We start from the raw sequence: 16,401 nt of genomic DNA, 5'->3' as shown, positions 1-16,401 counted from the left end.
CTGGATGCAACGTGGGAGAGTGTGGGTTGTGGTGTGGACCACAGGCCATGGGGTGCAGCGATGCCCAGAGATGTACTCACCAGATGCAATGGATGTGTCATGATGATGGGGGAGAGTGTTACTGTGGGGGGAGTGGTGGGGTTGTAGAGGTGGGGGTGAATGGGGACCTCATATTTTTTGAATGTATTATTTTTTTTAAAAATGAATAAATTGAGTAGAATTTGAAAAAAAAAGAGTAAAGAAATGCTAATGCTGTTAAAATACACCAAATTAAATGCTTGCTTTGAGATTTCTTCTGAAAGTAAAGTAATTTAGATGTGCAAAAAAAAAAAAACCCAAAGTGTATAATCAGTGGCTTTTTTTTAGCTGTTAAAAAGTCCTTTATTGTAAACTTGTAAAATAACTAGAAAAATAGATGGAAAGAAATTACAACATTTAAATGAGATTTTTAAAATAATCAATTATAAAAAATAGACAGCATAGGAACAGACATTTATAAATGTAACTCAAATATAATAGAAATTAATTATAACATAATTCTAATTTTTATATTAAAGCTTATTGGTTTAGTTATTTAATTTCCATTTAGGCCATAATTCTCTTTCTAGATAATCAAATTCCTATTTGGGAATTCTTCACATATTATTAGAATGAATTACAGCATAAAATTTAAAATATAGAACGGTTCACAAATTCGTCTATCATCCTTGCTCAGGGGCCATGTTAATTTTCTCTATATCATTCAATTTTGTATATGTGCTGCTGAAGCTAGCACCCCACTTATATTTTGTTTTTCGTTGTTTTTTAAAAAATTTCTTTGTCTTTATTTATTTTGTTTAATGTTACTTTAAAAAGTATGAGGTCCCCATATATTCCCCCACCCCCCTCACCCCACTCCTCCCTTAACAACAACCTCCTCCATTATCATGGGACATTCATTGTACTTGGTGAATACATCTCTGAGCACTGCTGCACCACATGGTCAATGGTCCACATTATAGTTTACACTCTCCCCCAGTCCACCCAGTGGGCCATGGGAGGACTTACAATGTCCAGTAACTGTCCCTGCAGCACCACCCAGGACAACTCCAAGTCCTGAAAATGCCCCCACATCATATCTCTTCTTCCCACTCCCCACCCTCAGCAGCAACCATGGCCACTTTCTCCATCTCAATGCTACATTTACTTCCATTACTAATCACAATAGTTCCAGAATACCACTTTTTAAAAATTGAAGTATATAATTCATACATGAACATATATAGGCAATAAGTGTACAGTAAAAATTATGAACTTTCATAGCAAACATGCATGACATCATACAGGGGTCCCATACATCAATCCACTACCAACACCTTGTATTGTTGTGAAACATTTGTTACTAATTATAAAAAAAAATAATCAAAATCTTACTACTAACTATTATCCATAACTTATGTTAGGTGCATTTTTCCTGCAACCCACCCTATTATTTTTTAAAATATATTTTTGTTACAGAGACTGTGAACTTACAAGCAATCACGAATATGTGTAGGATTCCCAAAGAACACCCCTTCACCAATACACCACGCCATGGTGGAATATTTGTTACAGATTATGAGATAATATCAGAATATTGCCATGAACCATGGTCCATAGTATACATTTGGCACACTTTTTCTATAGTCTCCCTTTATCAACACAGTACATCTTTGACATAGATGAATAAATTTTACAATATTGCTGTTAACCACAGTATGCAGGTCACAGCAATTGTATTTTTCTCATGCATCCCCATATTCCCACCACCCTGCAATAGTGACAATCATCTGCTCTAGCTAACAGGACACTCTTGCATCTGCACCATCAGCCACAATTCTCATTTACCTCTAGGTTCACTGTTATTCAGTCCCTAGATTATTCTCTAGCTTTCTTTCCATTGACATTTACTTCTCTAGACTGTCCTTTCTAGCCACATTCGATTTATAAGTCAATTGCTACTCACTATATTATGTTACCATCAACTCTATCCATTTCCCACCCTTTTACAGCAAAACAAATTAAAACTTCTGCATACATTAAGCATCAGTAGTCCTTCTCAGTTCTCCTCTTATCTCCCAATAAGTTACACTCTTCAGTTTTAACTCCATGCATTTATTCTTCATATGTAGTTCATGTTAATGAGACCATGCAATATTTGTCCTTTAGTGTCTGACATGCCAGCTACATTTATTAAATATGACTAACTTCCAATATTACTTTTAAGGATCTCTTTAAAGTTTTGTACTAGATGAGTAATTTCTTTTGAATAACTGCTTGTTTGTTACTTTTTTTGGGGTGAGGAAGGTATTATCTAATCCTTGATTAGATGAATTAATATCTCACACATATAGTACTAAATTAATAACTTTAAACAATTCTAACATTTTAAGTATTTATTCAATTACTTAATATGGTATCTTACATTTACTTCATTTTCAAATTTCCTGATCTCTTTGTATTGCTCAATATTTGTTTCATTTAAATAAACTAAACAATTTGGAAGTTAGACATTTTACTTCTAATTTAAGTGAATTACCCGATTTTTAACATATGAACTTACATTTATATTTCTGAACATGTATTCATTTATTCTACTCCTTTAGTAATAATAAGCATCTAATGTCAATTTAAATGAAATCTGAATACTCAGTTTCCAAAAGCCTGTCTTCCATGTACTGGTGTGTGTGTGTGTGTGCACGTGTGTGCACTTTCCCCCCAATGCTTTTGTTTTATTAGTGTTTTTTCTTTCTCCATTTTGTGCCCATTGTTCTTTATCTGAACTGCATCACTTAGAATTGTTTTCAGTGTGGGAATAAACAGTAAACCATCTAAGATCTTGTGTCTCTAAAAATGTGATCTCTTTTTTTAATTGTTTTTTTTTAATGTCACATTAAAAAAATATGAGGTCCCCATATACCCCCACCCCCCTCACCCCCCTCCTCTCCCCATAACAACTTCCTCAATTATCATGAGACATTCATTGCATTTGGTGTATACATCTCTGAGCACCGCTGCACCTCATGGTCAATGGTCCACAATTTTTGCCAAGATTCCTTAAAACCATTCTTAATTAAAATAAAGGCTATCATACAACTACTAAGAGGGGAAAATCATCTGATGCTAAGGATCTACCCTCCAATGTTGTCCTCAGCCCTCATGAAGGGGCTTCCTGATGTGGTGGGCTTTACAAGGGAGCCATGTTCCCAATGGATCAGACGTGCCCAAGGCTCCTGAGTAGGGGCTGATCTGCTGACCCTTTGACCCTTTCCCTTTAGTAAGAATTGGGCTTAATAGAGGATTCTCTGCTCACCAGTATATCCTTTGAGATATTTTCCAATATCCTCTGGCTCTTATTTTTGCTGTAGAGAATAAGGTCCCATTGATTTCCTTCACTTTGATGTGAACTATCGACCTACAGATTCCATTTGTTTGGTCTTTATTAATTTTTTTAATGTTACATTAAAAAATATGAGGTCCCCATATACCCCCCACTCCCCTCACCTCGCTTCTCCCCCCATAACAACAGCCTCCTCCATCATCATGAGACATTCGTTGCACTTGGTGAATACATCTGAGCACTGCTGCACCTTATGGTCAGTGGTCCACACCATAGCCCACACTCTCCCCAGCACCACCCAGGATAACTCCAACCCCCGAAAATGCCCCCACATCACATCTCTTCCTCCCACTCCCTACCCCCAGCAGCCACCATGGCCACTTTCTCCACACCAATGCCATATTTTCTTCGATTACTAATCACAATAGTTCGTGAATAGAATATCAGTAAGTCCACTCTAATCCATACTCTATTCCTCCGTCCTGTGGACCTTAGAATGGTTGTGTCCACTCCACATCTAAATCAAGAGGGGGCTTAGATTCCACATGGATGCTGGATGCAATTCTCCTGCTTTCAGTTGTAGGCACTCTTGGCTCCCTGGTGTGGTGGCTGACCCTCTTCACCTCCATTTTTGTATTTATACGTCCTAATACTAACTTGACCTTTATACCTCCTTGTAAAATGTCAAACCATTAGCCTCCAGGACTATTTCCAGGCATCATTCTCACTGCTTTCCCTCTTAAACTCACAAGAGATACACTCTGACCCTTCCTACACTATACCCAATATATCTTAATTTTCTATTTCAAGTCTCTCCATATTACATTCTGGATGTTTTCGATTATGGGTTCTTCATCACAATGGAATGGATATTTTGTACATTCATTCAATTTACTATTTTTTACTTCTAAGTTTAAATAATTGCTTATTTTAAGGTGATATAATATAATGACTATTTTTTTTCAAGCATTCAATGTCCTCCTTTATGACATTTCATATTTTAAGCATGCATTATTAAAACTACTTTCTATTTTCTAATTGTTTTCATTTCTTGGATGTAACAGCCTCAGTTAGTGATTCTGTAATGGATGTCCATAGCACTGTTTTCATTGCTTTCCCTGCTCCTTGTTATCCATCTCTGTTAGACTGTCCCTTCCACTGACATGACCATCCATGGAGGATTTCTCTTCGCTGTCCTGGGAGTGCACCTGCCCTGTGGTGTCTATGGCACCAAATGTAGCCTTTGCCAAGGGTTGTGTCATGAATGGTTCTAAGTGAGCCTCACACTCATTCGTGATGGACACACCATGTCTGACACTGAGGAGTGAGTCTGTCACACATACAGGGGAAGGGGGCTCAGTGTGGTCGTGGGCCTAGGTCAGGGGGCAGAGATATCCCAGTGCCCACCCACAAACTTGGGGAGGGGAGCCATGGTTTCCCATCTCTTTCCAGTGCTGGAACCCCCTTTCCTATCTGTAGAGGAACCTGGGGTTTCATCCTTCCCCCACACAGAGGTGGACACTTCCATCCTAATGACCCCTTCCTAGTCTCAGGGACCAGAGGTCATTCAGTTCTGGCCTCATTGTTAGCTGTGGTTTCACTTCATTCCAAACTTTCATTTCTCTTCTTCTGCATATGCCTGTAACTACAGATTTCATAGATATTCTAAATAGCATCCTGAAATTCTGAAAAGACAGGAGCTCCACAGTGGGCACATAGACGTGGCTTCTTGGATGTGGAGTCTGGCACCTGATCCCCTTGTACCCCACCACCTGACTTAATCTGCTCTGGAAAATAATAAGGACGATCCCTTCCAGGTCCCAGGAACACTGACTGCTAAAGCTCTCTGAGGACCAGGTTCATCAACATGATCCAAATGAGGACAGTGAGGACAGAGAAGGGTCATGACAGCTCAAGGTCACAAACAGTAGAGGACAGGTCAGGAATTCAATAAAAATAGCTTTTAGACAAAACAGGGCTCTAAACCAATTCATGGTGGCACAATGTTTGAAGACAGAGTCACAAGAAGAGTAGAGCCCAGCCTGAGGAAATAAGGACCACAGCAGGATCAGAAATGACTCAGACGGTTGTTTCCAGGGAGATGGGGAAAGAGGTTATTGTTAAGAATAAAAAAGTGTAAGATTAAAAAAAAAACAATGGGGAGATCCATGATGGACAGTGTGAGGCAGGAAGGAAATCAAGAACCTAGGGTCAGAGTAATATGGGGGCATTTTTCGGATTTTGGGTTGTTCTAAATGATATTTCAGGGTCAGATGCTGGCCTTTATATATCCTGCCTTAACCCACTGAATGTTGTGGGGGAGAGTGTGAACTACAGGGTAAATTATTATCTATGTAGTGCAGGAGCACCCCAAAATGTGTTCACCGAATGTGATGAGTGTGCCACAATGATGAGGGAGGCTGTTGGTGTGGAAGGAGTGGGTTGGGGGGTGGAGGGTATAGGGGAACCTCATAATTTTTAATGTAACATTTTTTTGTGAGGTATATATCTTCAAAAAAATACAATTTACAAAAATGATGAGGTGGAGGGGTGGGGAGTGGGTTATGTAGGAACCTCTTATGTTTTTTGTTTTTTCATGTTTTTAATGTAACTTTCCTTGTGATCTTAAATTTAATTTAAAAAAAAAACATAAAAAAAAGAACCTAGGGTCAGAGGAAGAGAAGTTATCTTTCCAACAACCCTTTTTCTCTTTCCACTCATGGCTGTAATGTAACTCAACTTCAACTGCCCATTTGGTTGTGAAATGTGTCTCTATGGATGTGGGCTCTGTAGAGAAGAATCTGTATCTCACTGAAGCATCTCCAAGGGCTGGTGTGAAGACAGGCAAAGGTAAGGACTCAAGTGGACAGGCTGAGAGAGGGAAGGAGGCCCCTTGGGAGAGGCCCTGGTAGGGAGGGAGGTGCCCTCACCACCTTCAGCCTGGGTAGGGGAGGGGAGGGATGCTGAGATGAGATGAGGGCAGATCAGGCAGGCTCTGACCAGGGACGGGGGGATCCCATTTCTGTCTGAAATCTCTTCATGAGGCTGGTGCTCTAAACCCCACTCTGAGGAAACAAGAGCCAACCTCCAGGGGAGGGCCAGTTCCCCTTCCTGAGGGGCTGATGTGACAACCCCGTGACGGGTGGGACCAGCTTCCCAGGGGTCACATGCGAGTCTGTCTGTCCTCCCAGGTGCTGTGGTCTCCTTCATCTGCACAGCTGGACACAGTGGGAAGAGACGTCATGTGCCCCCATGCTCACGGCTCTGCTCTGCCGCTGTGAGTTTTGAGAGGGGGAGGGGAAGCACCAGTCTGGAGGGGGGTGTCCACCACACTGCCAGGCCTGGTCCACCAGGAGACCCCAGGGCCTGGGAGCTCAAGGAAAGGAGAGGAGCAACTCAGCTTTCAGGGAACAAATGTCTCATGGGAAATTACATTCCAGGAAGGAGTCTGGACCAGAGGACCCCAGGAAAGGCAGGTGAGTTGACTCCAGAATTTCCAGCCTCCTTGATCTGGGACAATGGTGATAAATCTGGCAGCAACTTTGGAAGAGTGAGAGGGGGGAACCAAGGTGAGTGAAGAATTGCCTTAAAATCCACCCTCTGATTACTGTCCAGGAACCTTCCCCAAACCCTCCATCGGGGCTGAGCCAGGTTCTGTGATCACTTGGGGAGACCCATGACTATCTGGTGTCAGAGGATGCTGGAGGCTGCGGAGTACCATCTGGATAGGGAGGAAAGCCAAGCAACCTGGGACAGAAGAAACCTAACGGAGCCCAGGGTCAAGGCCAAGTTTCCCATCCCATTCCTGGCACAGCATGATGCAGGGCAGTATCACTGCTCCTATCAAAGCTCCAGAGGCTGGTCAGTGAGACCCTGGAGCTGGTGATGGCAGGTAAGGGGACACTAAGGGGTCCCAGCTTCAGACTTTGCCTTCAGGAATGGGGTCTGCTCTCAGGGCTGTCTCCCCTCTCACAGCCCACCCTAGGGAAATGGGGAGGGTGAGCCCCATTGAGCACAGCTCCTCCTCCTCTCCTAGGATCCTACAGCAAACCCACCCTCTCTGCCCTGCCAAGCCCCATGGTGACCTCAGGAGGGAACGTGACCCTCCAGTATGGGTCATTTGAGAGGTTTGCAGTGTTTGTTCTGTCTGAGGAAGGAGAACATGGGAGCGCCTGGACCTTGGACGTGCGGCCGCACTCCAGGGGGCAGTTCCAGGCCCTGTTCCCCATGGGGCCCATGAGCCCCAGACACAGGGGACCACTGAGATGCTACGGCTACTACAGGAACAGCCTCAGGTGTGGTCAGAACCCAGTGAGCCCCTGGAGCTCCTGGTCCCAGGTGAGGAAGTCCTGTCCCTGCCCAGTGAAGTCTTTGTGGCTCCAGAAAGTTAACTGGAGCCTTAGCCTCAGGGGAGTCCCAGGTGGGAGGAGGGTATGAGGGGAGCACAGGGCCCCAAAGATGCTCAGTAGAGACCCTGAGACCTGGAGCTCAGGATGAGGTGGAAGGAGCTTGGAGGCCCAGCCCCTACCATGCAAGGCATCTCCTTAGGTGTGTCCAGGAAGCCATCCCTTGTGGCCTCAGGACAGAGCCTAACCCTCCAGTGTCTCTCTGATGTCAGCTATGACAGATTCGCTCTGTCCAAGGAGGGGGAACATGGCCTCACCCAGCGCCCTGGCCTGCAGTCCCCGGCTGGGCTCTCTCAGGTTGACTTTCCCCTGGTCCAAGTGAGCAGCAACCAAGGGGGCCGGTACAGATGCTACGGTGGACACAACAAATCTTCAGAGTGGTTGGCCCCCAGTGAGCCCCTGGACATCCTCATTGCAGGTGAGGGGCCCAGCCAGGTGCATCCAGGACCCTGACTCTGCATAGGCTCTGCCCGGGGAACCCCAGGGTGAGCTGGTTGGGGGCACAGAGTGGGGAGGGGGGCACAAGGGAGGGGGAGAGACAGAAAGAGGATGGGAGGGAGAGAGAGACAGAGAGACAAACAGACTGAGTGGTCCTCAGGGAGGGGCTTTGGTAGAATCTCAGTACAGAGCCCAGGTAGAGGCTGGTAGCCCCTCACCCACCTTCTTCTCTCTAGGAGAGCTCCCGGCCACACCCTCCCTCTCTGCCCAGCTGCATCCCAACTTGTCCTTAGGAGAGAACGTGACCCTGCAGTCATGGAGCCAGATGGGTATTTTCCTTCCCTCCAAGGAGGGGGGATGCAATCACCCCTTGAGACATAGATCCCAGCACCGAGCCCACCTGTACCTGGCCGACTTCACCATGAGTCCTGTGACCTCATCTCAAGAGGGGACCTACAGGTGCTATGGCTCATGCAGAACCACCCCCTACCTGCTGTCTCAGCCCAGTGCCTCCATGGAGCTCCTGGTCTCATGTGGGGAACCCCCACCTGCCCCCTGTGAATGGTCAGTTCAGGGTCCCAACCCAGGGCAGCTCTGAGAGATGCTTGGATGAGGCAAGCACAGAGGGAGGGTTTTCGGGAGGACTCAGGCCATCTGAAGGTGGGCAGAGCCTGGGCCCCTAACCCAATGGCATCCCATCCCCAATTAACAGGCAGAGCTGCAGGTAGGAGAGGGCTGGAGCCAGACTGTGAGAACAGGAGGAAACACGACCAGACTGAGAGGGGGAGGCAGAGGTCCCCACATCTGCTCACCTGCTCCTGTCTCATCTCAGCCTCGGGAGCTCTGGGGTCCCAGCCCCTTCACCAGCTCCTGACCCCATGGGGGATGAAGTCACCATCAAGCCCAGGACTGAGCCAAAATCTAACCTCATCTCAATCTAATTTCCAAGACTCAGGGTACGATCTGCTCCCAAGGGGGGGGGCACATTAAGGGAGAGGAGCATGCGACTCCCAGGGACTCTGGGGCTGGTCAGTTGTCACCTCTGTGCTGGTCAGAGAAGAGGGAGACATCCAAGGTCTAAGGCAGGAGGAGCCCAGGATGCTGGACTGGAGAGGGCAGAGGTCTGTCCTCACCTCTAGCCCAGAGGGTCCTGCTGAAGGGTTGATGACAGGGAGGTGCTGAGTCTGGGGGTTCGAGTGGGGAGGGTTCCCTGCCTTGGCCCCTCCTTGGGCATTTTGTGTTTTGACTTTTCTATTGTCATATTATTACTCATTTTTCTTTTTCTTTTTGGTAATCTTTCATTCCTGCAAAGATAAATTTTACCTATACCAGACTCTGCATTCCCCTATGGAATGATTTCATAACATCCACGGCCTTCCTCTGCTGAGAATATCTGATAGTACTGATCTTCTTGCCACTATTTTCCCAATTTTTTCTTGCAATTTCTTGCAATTTTTCATGTAAACTTGTACAAATTTAATTTGAAATATTTGGACTTATGAATTTAACATAATACACTGTATCTTTATATCTTCATTGGGAAATGTTTCAATTTATACCTTCATTATGGAGCCAATAAGTTCTTAGTAATTTGTAACAGCACAAAAAGGAAACTAATCCATTAGGTATCTGATTTTTGCAAATTATAAATGTATGTTGACAGTGGGTCCAAGGAAGCACTTCAGACAATGGCTTACGGGTCAAATAAGGCTTCAGATGTGGCCCAAATTATCCCAGAGAACACAGTGCCTGCCACAGCGACTCTGGGAAAACAGAGCCAGCCTCCAGAGGAGGGGCAGTTCCCCTTCCTGTGAGGCTGATGTGACAATCCCGTGACCGGTAGGATCAGCTTCCCGGTGGCCACATCCTGTGTGTCTTGTTCATCCTGCCAGGCACTGTGGTCTCCTCCATCTGCACAGCTGGACACAGTGGAAGGAGACGCCATGACCCCCACGCTCATGGCCCTGCTCTGCCTCGGTGAGATCTGAGAGGCGGAGGGGAAGCACCAGCCTGGGAGGGTCCCCACCCCACAGCCAGGCCTGTTCCACCAGGAGACCCCAGGGCTTGGAGACTCAAGGGGAGGAGAGGAGCTGCTCAGGCTTCAGGGTGCAAACCTCTCATGAGGAACTTTCTTCCAGGATTGAGTGTGGGCCAGAGGACCCCAGGAAAGGCAGGTGAGTTGACCCCAGAATTTCCAGCCTCCTTGATCTGGGACAATGGTGATAAATTTGGCCGGAGCCTTGGAGCACCAAGAGGGGGAAATGAGGTTAGTGAAGAGTCCCCTTAAAATTTAAACTTGATTCCCTTCCAGGGACCCTCCCCAAACCTACCATCTGGGCTGAGCCAGGCTCTGTGATCACCTGGGGGAGGCCTGTGACCATCTGGTGTCAGGGGACCCTGGAGGCCAAGGAGTACCATCTCAATAAAGTGGGAATCCCAGCACCACGGGACAGACAGAATCCACTGGAGCCTGGGGACAAGGCCAAGTTCTCCATCCCATTCATGGCACAGCATGATGCAGGACAGTATCACTGCCACTATCAGAGCTCCAGAGACTGGTCACCACCCAGTGAACCCCTGGAACTGGTGGTGACAGGTGAGGGGACACTCAGGGGTCCCAGCCTCAGGCCCTGCCCTCAGGAACGGGGTCTGCTCTCAGGGGGTGTCTCCCCTGTCACACCCCACCCTAGGGAAATGGGAGGGTGGTCCCATTGAGCACAGCTTCTCCTCCTTTCCTAGGAGCCTACAGAAAACCCACCCTCTCTGCCCTGCCAAGTCCCATGGTGACCTCAGGAGGGAATGTGACCCTCCAGTGTGGCTCACAGTTGGGGTTTGGAAGGTTTGTTCTGTCTGAGGAAGGAGATCACGGGAGCTCCTGGACCCTGGACGCATGGCCAGACTCCAGAGGGCAGTTGCAGGCCCTGTTCCCCATGGGGCCCATGAGCCCCAGCCACAGGGGGCCATTCAGATGCTACGGCTACTACAGGAACAGCCCCCAGGCGTGGTCAGAACCCAGTGAGCCCCTGGATCTCCTGGTCCCAGGTGAGGAAGTCCTGTTCCTGCTCCATGAAGACTTATGGAGAATAAGCTTCCTAAAATTTGCTCTTCAGATTTACTCACTTTTCAAATGTATTTATATCATCATTGGAAAATGGTTAATTTATAAATTCATTATGGAGAAGTAGCTTCTTAATATTTCTTCTTATATAAGATATTTTTCAAATGGCATTTATTATTAAAGTGGAGAACAATTTTGATGTTCTATTACTAAAATCATGGGCATTCCCAGTTCAGTTTATGAATCACTTCAACTAATTTAATATTGTATAAATAAGATCATTGCTTCCTTTAAAGTTTTTAATAAGAGGAAAACGTTCATGAGAAGCCTATTCATTGGGTATATTAATTTTATTTTCTATCATCCAACTTTACAGGTCTTTGATTGAAAAGTTTTTCAATTGAAATCTATAATTTACTAATAAAATATATCAACCCACAAGCTCCCAAGTGCTAAAGCTATTTCAAAACCTAACCTCTCTTTATTCAATTATTTATTTTTAATTGTATTTTTTGAAGGTACATAGACCATAAAAAAAGTTACATTAAAAAATATAAGTGGTTCCCATGTACCCCACACCCTACCCCACCCCACTCCTCCCACATCAACAACTTCTTTCATCAGTGTGGCACATTCACTGCATTTGGTAAGTATATTTTGGACCACATGGATAATAGTTTACATTGTAGTTTACACTCTCCCCAGTCCATTCAGTGGGTTATGGCAGGATAAATAATGTCCTGCATCTGTCCCTGCAATATCATTTAGGACAACTCCAAGTCCCGAAAATGCCCCCACATCACATCTCTTCTTTGCCCTCTCTGCCCTCAGCAACTGCCATGATCACTTTCTCCACATCATTGCTACAAATTCTTCCATGATCAGGGAGCTGGAAAGAGAGGACCTCAAGAAGAGGCGAGGGAAGAGCCTGAGGGAGGGGACATGACACCCTCTCAACAGAGAGCCCTTTGGCTGCCCTTCTTCTGGCCCATCCCAACTGACATGAGAAGATCTGGATCTAACACAGGGAGCAGAACACACCTCGAATGCTTGTGAGGGAATGAATGAACAGGAGTGGCAACAGAATTTAAAGGGGGGTCCTTCCTCAGAAACAAGACTAACGCCCAGTGAGCCCAAGAGGACACCCGACAGGCACATTGGGAGGCCATCGAAGGGCACAGCCCTGGCGCCTGAGTAGGACCTGGTCCAGGTAGACAGGCATGACAACGGGAGAGAAGGCTTCTTGGGTCTGCTCCAGAGAAGCCTTCGCGGAATTGCTTGACCGTCACCTGCAGCCCCACTAGGACCAGATTCTTAGGGCTCTGCCAAGCCTCAGCCGGGGAGTGGGAGTGGGAGGAAAGCGCTGGGAGGCCAATGTACGCTGATGTTTGTATTCTGCTTCCCCTACTTCCGCTGAGAGAACCACCTGGAAAGGATGGTGGAAAGACTTTGGTACTTTCATCATGCCAGAAATACTGCAGGAAGTGTGGAAGAAGGCTGAGTGAAAGCAAAACTTCAACTTCAAAAAAAAATTGATGCATATGGAAAGAACAAGTTCTCCACTGGCAGAATGTGTAAAAGTTCTGTGAGCCAACCAGGTTCTTATCACGGTCAGAGCCAAGTCAACAAAAAGGGCATGTGTGCCATGTGTGGAAAAAGGTTTAGACACAGGAAACTACAAGCAAACATCTGCCTAGTTGTCTTTTCTAAATTGTTTTATATCTGCTTTGAATTCTTAAGACATAGCATAGATGTTGACATTTTAAATAGCATGTTTTAAGACAAATAATTTAGTTTAAACCAGGAAAGCTGAATGGTGTTCATCCTTTTGCTCTCAGGAAGTTCTGAACAGCAAAAAATGTAACTAGTCTTATGATTTAAGTTGTTATTTTCCATACAAGCATTTCATCTAATTTGAACAACTGACATATTTAATGAAAAAATGTTCCAATTCTATACGCACTTTTCATTTAACATTATTCATATAATTCTTCCCACCCCCCCCTTCCACCTTATTTATAAAAGATAAAATGATTACGGTTATTTTGCTTTTATATTCCTTTCCTCATTTCCTTATTGGTTACATAGCTCTTAGAATTAGCAGTTCCTTAATTAATTGCAGTTTCACACAGTTTTTAAATGTTTGAGACCATTATTGCTGAATGTTTCCTTAGTAATTAGTCCATACTCAAATCAAAGACAAGTTGAATTTTTGACTTTTTAAATTTGTTCTTGAAGCCATAGTGCCAAGTCTTTTCATATAAGAGTGAAAACAATGTGTACAGAGGTATGCATTGTATTTCAGAACAATGCATATATATATATATATATATATATATATATATATATATATATATATATATATATACACACACATTACCTGAAATCAGACAATCATTAAAGACAGACAGACAGAGTCCATACATGATGACATGCCATGAAAATGAATCACACTACTTAGGAAAATCTTTGAAGCAGAAACTGTTTGAAATCCTTCCAACAAAAAGAAATAAATACAAATAGCAAAAAGCAAATAATATAAAAAACAAACAAAAAAGTGTATCAACCAGAAGAAAATGGAAATTATGCTTATTTCCAAATTGTATCTTTTCCTCTAATTTCAAATATCATATGATGATGGAGTAAAATATAATTCAGTTTCACTTTAATAAAGCAGCTGCATTTTTAGCCCATATTTAAGGCAAGTACATCAAAAATTTATATTTTATTAGTGCAACATTATTGAGCCACGCATTTAAATCTGTTTTCCCATTATATTAGGATTCTACTCATAAAGAATTCTTTTCCTGAAAGTTTTACATGTTCTGAACAATGAATTTTTCTTTGATTTATTGTCATGGTGATCGACTTTTAAAAAGGCTTCTTGGTATAAAATATATGGAAACTGATGCAAAAAATTAACCAAACCTGAGCTCTTAGAACATGTTTCACTGTACTCAAAAAACAAATTTGAACTCAAAGATCACCAGAGCCTGTAAGAATCAAATAGGGAGCCAAGATAGAGGATAGGAAAGATTTACTAAGAAACCACATAAAAGCTTCAGGAGAAGCAAGGGGATTTAAGAACACAGGACCCCTTCCTCTTTACTTCTCATATATCCCCTTGTTGTTGTTGTTCTTAGAAGCACCTGATACCATCAGCCCACCACAACACAAGCCAGACACCAAGAGTGGTGAGTAAGGGGATTCTCAGTTAAAGGGTGGGACACACAGGCACATGACCTGTCAAAGGGAGGGTGGCTGGATGGACATTAGAGCCCCTAAGGTGAAATCAGCCTCACTAACATTTCTAACCTCCATGTCCATACTTCCTAGGCTCTGCCTCCCATGACTACACAGTGGAGAATCTCATCCGAATGGGCGTAGCTGGATTGATCTTGGTGGGACTCGGGGTGCTGCTACTTCAGGCTTGGCACAGCCAGACAAGGACCCAAGACACAGGCAGGTTGTGATCACAGGAGGAAACGAGTGCACCATTCAGAGTGGGAGAGTTTGGAAAATAGCTGAGCCATTCAGTGGTTCCGGAAGAAAACAGTGTGAACTGTCTGCTGAGAACATTGTAGAGGAGTGGACATCATTTCAGTGCAGGACAATGTCTGGTGTGCTTCCTGTAGAGGACTCTTCCACCATTAACCTGTGGTTCTTTCCCTTTACTGTGGTTGACTTTCCTGACTGGATGCCCTTCCATCCTCATCTTTACAACATCAGGCTCCATTAAACAGGGCAGGTTGGGTTCCCCAACTCAACTTGCCTTCCTGCTCTGTCCCACTTTCAGGTAATACAAATTTCTTTCTTTCCAATTAGAACATTCTATGACCTGTATTATTGATTCAACATCTCTTCAGCTCACGTCGTGAAACCTGGTTGCAGTAACAGAACAAATGAGTTAAAAGTCAGATTCCAGTCTTCACAAGACAAAAAATGATGTCCTAACACCCTCTTTAGATCCCACAAGCCCTTCATTCTTCCTCAGCTACTACCTGGAGTAGTTTCCATAAATATCATCACCTGGAACCAACCCCTAGTGTTTGAATAGCCAGCCTGGTGGCAGGATCATAAACCAGCTCTCTGAAAACACATTTTTAAGTGGACGAATCTGTGACAGTAGGTACATAGACATTTTGTGTAACTTCCACCACTATCTATTTCCACACTATTTTCATATCCAAAAGTGAAAGTTGTGCCCATTAAGCAACAACAACCCACTCCACTTTCCCCCCAATTCTGATAACCCCTATTCTGCTTTCTCTTTCTATGAATTTTCTTATTCTAAGTATTTCATATCAGAGAAATCACACAATGTTTGTCCTTTTATGTCTGGCTTTGTCTTCAAGGTTCACGCATGTTGTACCATGCATCAGCTTTCAGTTCTTTCCGATGCTGAATATCATTCCACTGTATGGTTATATCTCATTTTCTATATCCCTCATCTGTTGAGAGATACTTAGTTTCCTTCAAATTTTTGTCTGTTGTGAATAATACTTCAGTGGTCATTGGTGTACAAATATGTGGCCAAGTTCCTGCTTTCAATTCTTTTAGTTACATATGTAGAAGTAGGCTGGCAGGATCTAATGGTAATTCTATGTTTAACTTTCTGAGAAACTACTGATTTCCCTGTCTATGGACACATGTCTATTCCTCTGTGCTCTTCTCCAGTGTATTTACGTACCAGGAATCCAGCGTCAAAACTCAAACTCTCTCTTCTGCATGTGATTTTCTTTGTAAGTCCCCACCCCCCAATCAAGGGGGCAGGGACTCAACATCTTACTTACATGGCCAAATCAGAGCTTTAATCATAATTTAATCAGGTAAAGTGAAACCTCTGAATTTAATAAAATCAAAGGGTAACACATCCAGGGAAACAAACCAGTTTACAAAAATAATCCAGTATCTATTTTTGGAATTCATAAGCAATGCCAAACTGCTACATCTTAAAGTAATAACAGCCTAGTTCAACTAGTACCACCCTCATCTCTCTCCTCCTATATATCTCCATCCATTTGTCTGTATATTATCATTGTCTCAGATAATATCTTCTACATTCTATTCCCATTTAACATAGAAGTTAAATATTATTTTAAGTGTTTGCCTGTTAACACATCACCTTCATAACAAAGACA

General features: G+C 44.0%; 1 protein-coding gene, 1 non-coding gene and 1 pseudogene across 3 annotated transcripts; 2 read left to right on the top strand and 1 right to left on the bottom strand.

The window, feature by feature from the left end:
* Nucleotides 1-670: 670 nt before the first annotated feature.
* On the bottom strand, nucleotides 671-775 carry LOC111764999 (U6 spliceosomal RNA). The gene has a single exon (XR_002797469.2). It is a non-coding gene; the product is annotated as a U6 spliceosomal RNA (small nuclear RNA).
* A 5,357-nt stretch (nucleotides 776-6,132) lies between these two features.
* On the top strand, nucleotides 6,133-8,800 carry LOC101438597 (leukocyte immunoglobulin-like receptor subfamily A member 6; annotated as a pseudogene).
* Nucleotides 8,801-10,045: 1,245 nt separating this feature from the next.
* On the top strand, nucleotides 10,046-15,103 carry LOC105744211 (leukocyte immunoglobulin-like receptor subfamily A member 5). 2 transcript variants are annotated; one of them, XM_058280803.1, is made up of 6 exons: nucleotides 10,046-10,179; nucleotides 10,341-10,376; nucleotides 10,514-10,798; nucleotides 10,942-11,244; nucleotides 14,404-14,454; nucleotides 14,597-15,103. In XM_058280803.1, exons 1-6 carry the CDS (start codon nucleotides 10,146-10,148, stop codon nucleotides 14,731-14,733), a joined length of 846 nt encoding a protein of 281 aa, XP_058136786.1. In that variant the 5' UTR covers nucleotides 10,046-10,145; the 3' UTR covers nucleotides 14,734-15,103. The 2 variants fall into 2 exon arrangements, with proteins under 2 accessions (XP_058136786.1, XP_012382011.2); XM_012526557.4 differs by lacking the exons at nucleotides 14,404-14,454; nucleotides 14,597-15,103 and adding an exon at nucleotides 12,092-13,632 and having other exon boundaries at nucleotides 10,055-10,179.
* Nucleotides 15,104-16,401: the final 1,298 nt, after the last annotated feature.

Source organism: Dasypus novemcinctus, chromosome 18 (assembly GCF_030445035.2).
Source record: "Dasypus novemcinctus isolate mDasNov1 chromosome 18, mDasNov1.1.hap2, whole genome shotgun sequence".
Taxonomy (NCBI): Eukaryota; Metazoa; Chordata; class Mammalia; order Cingulata; family Dasypodidae; genus Dasypus; species Dasypus novemcinctus.
This window is presented reverse-complemented; position numbering and strand designations above follow the sequence as displayed.